This window comes from Ambystoma mexicanum, chromosome 5p (assembly GCF_040938575.1).
Source record: "Ambystoma mexicanum isolate Mex_15411 chromosome 5p, UKY_AmexF1_1, whole genome shotgun sequence".
NCBI lineage: Eukaryota > Metazoa > Chordata > Amphibia > Caudata > Ambystomatidae > Ambystoma > Ambystoma mexicanum.
The window spans coordinates 785,533,727-785,545,729 of NC_090930.1; the positions used below are offsets into that span (position 1 = coordinate 785,533,727).

Consider the following 12,003-nt stretch of genomic DNA (forward strand, 5'->3'; position numbering starts at 1 on the left):
AGCCCAGAGGCACCTGGGATACCCAGAGACTATTTAAGCCACACCCAGGCTGAGAAACATGCTTTGCGTTTTCTGCACCTGCAGCGTGACACTCACCGTGTTCGGATCCGTCTCCAGTAGGCCTGCATCTTCTTCTGCGCTCAGCTCCTGCAAGAACAAGAACACCATTAGGAACAGCCTTACCTTGTGGCGCTTCTGCCCATTAGTCATCGCTCCTTCTGTCCTCGGGCATCTTCAGCGGTGTCATTCCCATCCCGGCACGCCGCTTCCTAAGGAAAAGGGAAAAGAACAGAAAAAAGGCATTAGTAAGCATTCTGGAAATCTTCGCTTATTTTTAAATACTGTACGAGCTTCAAACGCTTACCTGAATTCCAGCTGCTCTGAGGGAACTCTGTCTCCGGAACTTCTCATCCATCTGCAAGAGGGAAAAGACACTCCAGGTTAGCGTGGAAACATCTAGAGGCTCTGCATACCGCGCTTACCCACCGCATTTGTTCTTCATAACCGGCATCCACGCTGAAAACGTTGTGGCACCTAAAAGACACAGAAAAATAACTCAGTTCAATGCAAATACGAAAGGGGTGCATCGCGCTCTCACTCACCTTCAGCGCTACTCATCTCAGCAGCACGCCGCCATCCCCGGACGCCGGCCATCATCTAAGGAAGGAAAGCAACGAAGTTAGAGAACTGTTCAAAAGACTCATTATACTTACCTGTTGGACTCTTGACAGTGAAGTAACTAGGCAGCAACGAGCCCGCATCAATCAACGCACCCCTGCGCTGAAGGCAGGATGTAGAGCACACTATCCAAGAAAACAAGGTGAGCTGTGGATCAAAGGGAAGGGTTGGACCCCGGGGAAGAAGGGGTTCAAGCACACAGAGGCAATAAGGAGTTAAACTCTATCAATCCTGTGTTTCAGGCCCAGTCTCCAGTCGAGTAGCCTCCAGGGAAGAGTTCGAGGTCGTAAGAGGTCAGAACAGGCTGAGTGACGTCCCCGTGGATACCAGGTGAGCGTTACAGAACACAAAGCCTCACATCAAAATCCACCTGGGCGTCATGGAAACGCCAGAAACCAACCAGTTAGCCCACATGTTGGGGCAGCTACGTTTCCGAAGTACATGCAGCCAGGCAGGAGACCAACACCCTGAGGAGAGAGCTGATAGTAGCCAAAGAACGCACTGATGATTTAAGCCGGCAACTTCTCCAGTCACAAGCAGGGTATGCACCATTGCCGGGAAGCGTGCCCTCGAAGCCAGCGCCATCAGCCAATCCGGTTCAGATAACCCTTCCTGGGGCAGTTCCCTTGGCCCCGCCCGAACGATTTACGGGGGATCCCAAGAGGTTTGCAACATTCATGAACCAGTGCCGCCTGCACTTCCTTTGTAGGCCAGGGGCCTTTCCGAATGACCAATCACGGGTCGCTTTTGTGCTATCCTACCTGAGTGGTAGTGCCACGGACTGGTCTGCACCCTTTGTGGCCCAAGACGATCCTTTGCTGCATGACTTTCAGGTCATTTCCTTAAAGAGTGCCCTGTGAAGCCACCGAGGAGGACGTTAGGGGCCATGGACAAGGAAGATACCATCAAGGAATCGGAAAACTCCCCAGCCCGGCAAGTGTAGGGGTCCACTTGTCGAGTGAAGAAAGTGAAATACACACCTCCCATTTTGCACTATCTGTGGACTTGATCAATCACCAACAACCCTCTCGGATGCACGCAGTAAGAGAGTACATAGACAGTGGAGACGTTGGGAATTACATTGACCAGGATCTTGCGGCAAAGATGGGGCTTTCGTTATGCCCTAAATCAACCACCGACACTGTTACCACAGTCGACGGCACGGAAATAGCTTCTGGTCCAGTATCCCAATGCACTGCAGCTTTAACCCTTCTGTGCCAGGATGAACACCAAGAATCTATTGTTTTCGACCTCATTAAGGCACCACAGTTCCGGTTGATTTTGGGAATGGCATGGTTGGTAGCTCACAATCCTCGAATCGATTGGCGAGCAAAAGAATTGGCCTTTCTCAAGACTTGCGTCCACACATGTTATCGCCAAGAGAAACAACCAATAGACACCAGAACCTCCACGCTTGCGACTGTGGCAATCGGCACCCTACCAAGTGAATACCAGGACTTTCAAGATGTCTTTCAAAAAGAACAGGCTAATACCCTGCCACCGCATAGACCATACGATTGCCAAATCGACCCGGTACCCGGCGCACAAATCCCTTGTGGGCGAATTTACGCATTCACGGAACCAGAAAACCAGCACCTGAAGGCCTATCTTGACCAATACCTGGCCAACGGGTTCATCCGTCCCTCGAAGTCTCCAGCAGCCAGTCATCTATTCTTCGTACCGAAAAAGGAGGGGGACTTGAGAACGTGCATCGACTATCGCGCACTGAACCAGATTACCATAAAAAATCGCTACCCCTTGCCACTGATCCCTGAATTGCTTGATCAAGTCAAAGATGCCCAAATCTCCACAAAACTAGACCTGAGGGGGGCATATCACCTTGTTCGCGTAAAACAGGGGGACGAATGGAAAACCGCTTTTTGCACCAAATACGGCTTGTACGAATATCAAGTAATGCCCTTTGGCCTTTGCAACACAACTGCTGTATTTCAATACTTCATGAACGATGTCCTGCAGGAATTGATTGATGTCTGTGCTATAGTGTACATCAACGATATCCTAGTATATTCTGCATCAAAGCAGGAGCACATTAAACACGTCCGACCCGTATTGGAGAAACTCTGTCAACACTAGCTCTACTCCAAGCTGGAAAAGTTTTAATTCCATGTCTCCGAGGTGGAATTCCTGGGCTTTATTCTCAGCCCGAATGGAATCCGAATGGATGTACACAAGGTAGATGCTATCCTGAACTGGCCATTCCCAAATTCATTCAAGGGGGTTCAAAGTATGCTGGGTTTTGCAAACTTCTACCGCCGGTTCATCCCAGGATTTCTGCAAATCGTGCATCCCATCATGTCATTACTAAGGAAAAGCAACAAAAAGTTCCAGTGGACAACAGAAGTTGAGGAGGCTTTCCAGGAACTCAAAGCAAGATTCACATCGGCCCCAATCTTACGCCACCCTCGCCCTGATCTCCCATACCTGGTGGAAATGGACGCCTCAAGCATGGCTATGGGAGCCGTCCTCTCACAAAAGGACCCCGAAACAGGTTAGTTACACCCTGCTGCATTCTGGTCGCGTAAATTCACACCCCCTGAACTCAATTACGCTATCACAGACAAAGAACTCCTGGTCATTAAGTCAGCCTTTAAGGCATGGTGGCACTACCTCTTGGGTGCCAGACACACAATCACAGTAATAACTGACCACCGGAACCTCCAGTACCTAAAAACGGCAAAGGCCCAATCCTCACGGCAACTACGTTGGGCTCTTTTTTTTGCTGAATATGACTACGTGATTACATTTCAACCAGGGGTGCAAAACGGGAAGGCCGATGCCCTTTCCCGTATGGGGGTGGAAGAGCAAGGGTATCACACCCCCGACCCAATAGCAATCATCCCGAGTGACAAGCTCCTAGGAATAACAGCAACCATAACTCAGAAAGAATTACATGAAGAAATCCAAAACCTGATGAGTCCGGAGCAATTACAAGCGTGGAGTGCACAAGGAGAACATTACATGATAAAAGATCAGTTGCCCTACTTCAGCAATCGTTTATTCTTAGCAAACCAAGAACTACGAGAACAAGTCATGTCCGGCTATCATGATTCCTTGATCGAGGGCCACCCCGGAATCGCTAAAATCCTAGCCAAGGTAAAACGAAATTATTGGTGGCCGACATGGCATAAAGACATTATCCAATTCATTCTATCTTGTGGCGTGTGTGCTCAAAACAAGTCATCCAAGCAGAAACCGGTTGGGCTATTACAACCATTGGAAATCCCACCAGCACCCTGGCACACGTTGTCCCTTGATTTTATTACTGACTTACCGCCGGGTCAAGGGTTTAACACTATTCTTGTGGTCGTGGACCTATTTTCTAAAATGGCACATTTCATTCCTCTTAAGGGGGTCCCAAATGCTTCCACTCTGGCCAAAGGTATTTCTTGAAGGCATTGTACGGCTCCATGGGTTTCCTTCAGTTTTGGTCTCAGACGAGGTCCTCAATTCGTATCTAACTTCTGGAGAAAATGCTGCTCTATGGCCCAGATCGACATCCGGCTACCCACCAGTCACCATCCCCAAACGGATGGTCAAACTGAGAGGACAAATCAGACGCTCGAGCAGTATCTGCGTTGCATGTTACACCAAGCTGAAGGAAGCTGATTCGACCTATTATGGATAGCTGAATATGCTTATAATAATTCCCTACACACCAGCACTGGGCAGACACCCTTTTATACCATGTATGGCAGGCACCCACGTACTTCTGAGTTGGACGTTCCTACAACCCTGGAAATGCCAGCAGTCAAAACCTTGCACACGACCATTTCTCAAACCTTTAAAAGGGCAGCTGAACACCTACTTCAAGCTAAGAATCGCCAAAAGAAGTTTGCTGATCAACACCGAGCAAAGGCCCCCAACTACCAAGTGGGAGACAAAGTCTGGCTGGCGTCTAAACACATGTCCATTAAAGGAGCCTGAACTTTCCGTCCAAGATACCTGGGTCCATTCACCGTCACCTCCGTGATAAATCCTGTGGTGGTCAGACTAGCTTTGCCATCAAACATGCAAATTCATCCTGTGTTCCACGTGTCTCTCCTTAAACCTGATCAACCTGGGACCCGGGTAGCAACGCCACCGCAGCCAGTAGTAGTCGCCGGGAGCCAGAATTCGAAGTCAAGGACATCCTAGATTCAAAGTACGTCAGATCCAAATTATACTACTTATTAGAATGGAAGGGGTATGGTCCACAAGACAGGTCATGGGAGTCTTCTCAGTACATCCATGCACCTAGCTTGCTTAGACGATTTCATCAAAACCATCCAACCAAACCAGGACCAGAAAGAAGAGCCACCTTGAGAGGGGCCTGGGGGGAGTGCTGTCATGATTCCTGCCCCTCATGTCCCTAGCCCTCCAAGATGTCAGGCTGGAGCCAAGCCACGATCACCTACATGGCCCTCAAGGGTCTCTCCATCCCTCCAAAGACCCACTTTGAGTCAGACTTGGCGCTTGTGGCACCAGACTCACTCACTCCCATAGGATAACATTTGGGATTGGACTTGTAGTGCATTAATGGGGACAAAATAGATGCCCCCACATAGTTCGGTTCCCAGAAATGCATGTGCGGTCTAGACTTTTGGGTGTGGTTCAGCCCAGAGGCACCTGGGATACCCAGAGGCTATTTAAGCCAGCCACAGCCAGGCTGAGAAACATGCTTTGCGTTTTCTACACCTGCAGCGTGACACTCACCGTGTTCGGATCGGTCTCCAGTAGGCCTGCATCTTTCTTCTGCGCTCAGCTCCTGCAAGAACAAGAACACCGTTAGGAACAGCCTTACCTTGCGGCGCTTCTGCCCATCAGTCATCGCTCCTTCTGTTCTGCGGGCATCTTCGGCGGTGTCATTCCCATCCCGGCACACCGCTTCCTAAGGAAAAGGGAAAAGAACAGAAAAAAGGCATTAGTAAGCATTCTTCAAATCTTTGCTTATTTTTCAATACTGTACGAGCTTCAAACGCTTACCTCTGAATCCCAGCCGCTCTGGGGGAACTCTGTCTCCGGAACTTCTCATCCATCTGCAAGAGGGAAAAGACACTCCAGGTTAGCGTGGAAACATCTAGAGGTGCTGCATACCGCACTTACCCACCGCATTTGTTCTTCATAACCGGCATCCACGCTGAAAACGTTGCGGCACCTAAAAGACACAGAAAAAGAACTCTGTTCAATGCAAATACAAAAGGGGTGCATCGCGCTCTCACTCACCTTCAGCGCTACTCATCTCAGCAGCACACCGCCATCCCCGGACGCGGCCATCATCTAAGGAAGGAAAGGAACGAAGTTAGAGAACTGTTCAAAAGACTCATTATACTTACCTGTCGGACTCTTGCCAGTGAAGTAACTAAGCAGCAACGAGCCCGCATCAATCAACACACCCCTGCGCTGAAGGCAGGACGGAGAGCACACTATCCAAGAAAACAAGGTGAGCTGTGGATCAAAGGGAAGGGTTGGACCCCGGGGAAGAAGGGGTTCAAGCACACAGAGACAATAGGGAGTTAAACTCTACCAATCCTGTGTTTCAGGTCCAGTCTCCAGTCGAATAGCCTCCAGGGAAGGGTTCGAGGTCGTAAGAGGTCAGAACAGGCTGAGTGACGTCCCCGTGGATACCAGGTGAGCGTTACAGGTGGTGGCTATGGAAAAGGTCTTCGCTGCTCATGGACTCCCCAAAACCCTGTGTTCGGACAATGGGGCACCCTTCCAAGACTAGCGATTTGCAGCACTGTGGGACGATTATGGGGTGTAACACCGGAAAGTCTCCCCGCTCTGGCCTAGGGCAAATGGGGAGGCGGAGAGACTGATGCGCACCTTGAACAAAGTATTCTGCATCACGCAGGGGCTAGGGTGGTGCCTGGAACGGGCGCTATACCAATTCCTGCGGGTATACCGAACCACTCCTCACACCTCCACGGGAGTGGCCCCGCGGACGTTCTATTCAAGCGCTGCCCGAGGGGGCTGCTGCCATAGGTCGGAGAAAAAGAAACAAGGTTCATCGACAACCAGCAGGTGGAGCAAGACCGCCGGCTGAAGACCGAGCAGGAGAACGTGAAGAGAGGCCTCCGACCCCAGCACCTCATTCCTGGGGATGAGGTGCTAATTCAAAACAGGCACCCACGTGGGAAGCTATCCCTGACCTACGAACTGGAACCGCTGGATGTGGTTGAGGTGAACGGGTCCATTGTGACAGCCTTGGACGGCCGGGCATCGGTCACGAGGAATGTGAGCTTCTTCAAAAGACTGGGGGAGCCCAGGACAGACGCACCCCAGGACCAAGACATGTGGACGTACCCGACGAGGGTGGGGGTGCCGGACCCCTCCCTCGATCTCCTGTCAGCGTGCCGGCTGCCGGTGGAAATCCCTTAACGGAGGTGAGCAGGAGGTACCCTTGAGCACAGGGCGAGAGAAACCTGTTCGCCTAAGTGACTATGTTTTGGAACAATAACTTTGAGCGACCCTGGTGGGGACCGCCAGTCATGGAGGGGGGCGGAGGACCCAGGGTGGCTGTGATTAAAGGGGTTTGAAGGGTACAGTTGTGTGGTTTGACGTTAGTCGGTTAGCATGTTGTGTTTTGAGTGTGATAGTTATAGTGTTTATTCTTTGACCTCATGGAAAAGGAGGAGTGTGGTGCTGCCCCTTTAAGGGCTTCGGCACGCGGTGGCGTGACGTTGCACTCCGCCGCGTGCCTTTAAATAAAAGGGGCGTGCCCTGATGGTCATTGCGAACAGGGAGCCCGAAGCGAGCTGACATCTCTGTGTGAGTCTGTAGCAGGGGGCTCACGGAACATTGCCAGGGTATGCAGTGCCCCACAACAGTCTCCTTGTCTCTTTTTGGGTCATGGAGGCCTTACATGTAAGTGGCGCTCCCCGATATAATAATGGTTGGCCGACATAACAATGGTTGGGAGCAGTAGGTGTAATGCATATGGTTCAACTGGTGCTTAAATGTGTGAGTTGGATATATGAAGCGTATACAAGAGTATGAATGTAGCGGTAATTTAAACAAGATTAATATCATTGTGGCAGTTCTATGTTTTTCAGTCATCTTGCCTTATAATAAATCCGCTATTGGTTTATATGCCACGTGTTGTATTCCCAAAATCAGCAAAGAATCCCACAAATCAGCTTCCTTCCCTTACCTCACCGAGTGAGCTACCCTAGATGTATACATATTAAATCCTATGCATTTTTTACCCCAAAACAAGGGCTCTTGACCATGTAGTTGCTCGGCACCATGTAGTTGCGCGGCACCCTCACGAACCAAGAGCCCCGTTCTAGACGTAGACATTGAAGGCTTTCGGAATTGAATGGGAGAAAAATAGTGTGGACTTTGCTTACAAGCCACGAGAACAGCATACATGGTGATAATACACCCTGGGACCCGACCAGCGTGACCAATCTACCCAAAACTACACAAAGGATGTTACGGATCGTGCCAATGAACTCATTTTGATCTGGCACAACAAAACCAATAAAGAAGAGATTGCAAATTATGGTATACCACTCAGTGTGTGAAAGCCAGAACATGAACTAAGCCCGAGTGCCCTGATGACAGCACCAACAGGATACGCAATAGGGAATATTTGCCTTGCTTATCTTCTAAGAGATAAATGTCTATGTTGGTTCTAGAAACACATTGTTGTATCAAGTGTTGGCACATTCCTTTTTTGCCTGTATAAATTGGGAAGGGCATAAACAAAAACGGTGACTCCCTGTGGAGGATACACCATAGAAAGGCAGAAACAAGGTGTCTGATGATTGTGTTGTTATGCATCTAGTGGAAATGCACACACAATAATATGTGGTTAAGTATGTGTTTTGAATAAATTTATGTGTTGTTTTAATATTGTATATTCAAATTGATGTTATGTTGTGATAAATATTAAAAGATGTATATTTTCTTAACAACTACATGGTCAAGAGCCCTTGTTTTGGGGTAAAAAATGCATAGGATTTAATATGTATACATCTAGGGTAGCTCACTTGGTGAGGTAAGGGAAGGAAGCTGATTTGTGGGATTCTTTGTTGATTTTGTGTTTGATCATCCTCACCCACTCAGCCCCTAAAAAGAGGATCATTGCAGCTCATGAAAATTTGACGTGTTGTATTCCTTCATAAATCTCGAAAAGCTCTCTAGCTGTGCATCAATCTAGTGGAAGTTCTTATTAAACGAAGCTGAATTTTACATCTTAGTTTACCGTTTTCCCCCTTCTCTATGCTTGGTCTCCGATGTTCTGGAGCCTGGAGTGGCGTTGGTACTTCTTTTATGTCTATTGGTAGGCGTGGCGGGTTAACTTTCCTGTCTGTTCTTGATGTTGGTCCAATGGCAAGCTGCTACCACAGTGACGATTTGTGTGTGTGTTTTGCCCGCGCTGGCAGATTGCTTGTGCTGTCGCTGCGGTATGTGATTTTAGCTGCTACTACTTCTCAAACCCCGGCGAAACATGGCACTAATGACAGGGGTTATCCGGCGGCTGGACGAGACTGTTGTTAATCGCATCGCTGCCGGAGAAGTGATCCAAAGGCCGGCCAACGCAATAAAGGAGATGCTGGAGAATTGGTACGTGTGTGCGTGTGCGTGCAGCCGGTTCTCAGGGTTCCGCAGACATCGGTATTACACTGGGATGGAGACCAGGTGCGCAACCAGACCCAAACTTCATTATTGTGGGTAACTTTAAATGGTAGGGGAGAGGGGCCGTGTAAAATCTTCTTCTGCTTTGCTGACACTTTTGCCGGATCGAGTGTCAAAAGCGCAGAAAATAGTGGAATTTAAATCACATTCAGCTAGTTATTTTACCCAAAAACAGTAATCGGAATTCATTTTTATTGGTACCTGCGACCGTAGTTAGGTGGTTGGTTTTGTCATTTACTATCCGATAATAGCCTGAGTGGCCTGTGGTTCAGGTGTCTTTGAGATGTTAGTGGGCACCTAAGGATTCACGACAAATCATGGGCCCTTAATTGATTTTCTGACATAGCACAATTTAGCCGAAAGTTATGTGCTATGGCAACATAGAAGAAATAATAGGGCTGTTAAATTTTTGAAAGTGGTTCCCCCTATGCGTCTTTTGCTGAATGACTGAGTTCCCAAAACCTAAGGGGTGTAAAATCTATATGTTTATGCCCTATAGCTATTTATCAAGTCACGGGCAGTTGTACTCCTTGCAAATAAAGGTCTTTTCGTTTGTGCACTATAATTTAGTCTTTTAGCCATCGTATTATTGCAAGTGGATCCCTATGTGCATTTACAGATATTTACATTACCCCTTATAATAGATGGCAGATTGCAATACCCGGTAAAAAAAGCCTGTAAATAATGTTCTTATTACAGCCTAGTTGTGACATCACTATTGATCTATAATAAGGAAATGACATCACAACTGCTTTGTAATCATATCACGCTTCGGCTGTGACGTCATAACGCCTGCTGCTTGAGACAGTACAGAGTGGAATTACAGCTCTAGGTGAACAATTAATCAAAGCATTAACAAACTTTTCAATTAGCTTTCTGTGACAATTTACAGCCATTAATGTATAAGAATTTCAGTATGTTAGTATGTTTGTTTATTGTGTGCACTGCTGGAGTTTAACATGAGAGCAAGAATCTGTATGTTATATTACGTAAAGCACAAAATGAAAACGTTTTGTGATGCATTTTATTAAACTGCTTTAACTATTTTCTGCAACGCAATGGAAGCTGCATAATTACATATTACATTTTGTAATGCAGATTGTAAATTGATTATATGTGTCAGCAAGTGGAGGATCTCTTACATTACAATAAACAAGAGGCCATGTATTTTAAGCAATATCATATCCTCTGTTGGACCTAAAGAGGATATTGGAAAACACCTCAGAGTTCTGTGACCTTATAAAGGAACTAAGGAGTAAAAATATATTGGACACTAGGTTTGGAGTCGATATGCGCTGCAATGAAGGTTTCTTCGGACTGCTGGAGTTGAGTTCGAGCTGCAAGGTTACTGGTGGTTGAGGTGTTGCCCACACCTCGTGTGAAGGCTTGGATGATTTTGAGTCCAGTTACTTTGTGCTTGAGAACAGTAAATAACTCTTTAAAATTCTGTTTGCAGTGATCTTGTGTATTTTAATAGCATAATTATTGTGATCAGCCGACACGTGTCTGACGTGGAATTGGGCAGGGCTCAATTTATACTACTTGGTATCTTGCAAGATCATAATAATTTACGGTGGGGGTACTTTATCACATGTCTTCTGGGACATGGGATCACGCTTTTGGATTTGTGAGAGATTGTAATGACTGGAGAACATTATAAGGGCGTGTTGGCGGCTGTTCATTTTTGGAATGAAATTGTGATATTATTGGGATCCATACATAATCTTTTTAGATTTATTTCTATTTTTGTTCTGTGTGATCTGAGTATGTCTCATTTAGTTTTGTTGCCTTTTTTTTCTAATGATTGTCAGGAAGTTACTACTTTTTTTGTTTTCTAAAAGCTTATTTAAAACAGTAAACATAAAAAAGAGATGAGAAGTACTATACCGAGCGACAACCCGAAATATTGAGCTGGAAATGAGAAGCAGGAGCTATAACCTGCATCTGATGGGATTAGAAGAAGTGGGCGAGAAGGAGAAGAATATTAATTAACATGGCATACAGGTTTTTACAGAGGTGAATGGATGAGGGATAGTACGCCCATCAGAATTGGACTTTGCATACAAACAAAAGCCTCATCAGATTATATTAGTGTGTCCAAAAATCTATCTAAAGGAAAGGATCTTGAAAGCTGCCAGAGAGAAAGGGAATAATACAATGTATGGGGAAGACACCTGACGTTTTTTCCGGATTTCCAAAAGAAACAGTGGATGAAAGAAAGGGATTAAAGTAAAGTATATGACCAAAGAAAAGAACATTAAAATGATTCTGGTGAAAGCAGCCATCCTGAATCTCTTTTTACATGATTGGGTTAACATCACAGGACACGAAGGAAGCTTTGACATGGTTAAACAAGGCTTAACCAAACTCTGTCTAGAAGGAGCAAATTCCCCTCCTTCCCCCTTCTTCTCTACCACCAGGATGAGTGTTTCCTGCTTTTGGATAGGAATTTGATTTTTGCTTATTTATTTACCTATTTCACATGGTAGGTTTGGTTTCACTTGACCTAATTGCTTCATTAATTGTTACACTAATATGGCAGCGTAATGAGGACTGTTAGCGGCTCACCTCAGTTCATGGGATGGGACCGCTTGAGGAAATTTACATAACAGCTGAGCCCTGCAAAAATATCACTTTGTTTAGTCCTCCAGTGCTGCTCCTGAGACAGAGCCTACGCATTCT

General features: G+C 46.8%; 1 protein-coding gene across 2 annotated transcripts in view; it reads left to right on the forward strand.

Moving 5' to 3' along the window:
- Positions 1 to 8,976: 8,976 nt before the first annotated feature.
- MLH1 (mutL homolog 1) overlaps positions 8,977 to 12,003 on the forward strand; it is a 949,066-nt gene continuing 946,039 nt past the window's right edge. Inside the window, exon 1 of one of the 2 annotated variants that reach the window (XM_069613203.1) lies at positions 8,977 to 9,249. In XM_069613203.1, the coding sequence (XP_069469304.1) occupies positions 9,134 to 9,249 (116 nt within the window). In that variant the 5' untranslated portion in view covers positions 8,977 to 9,133. Of the gene's footprint in view, positions 9,325 to 12,003 lie in introns of both variants that reach the window. The other variant, XM_069613202.1, reaches the window with a different exon arrangement.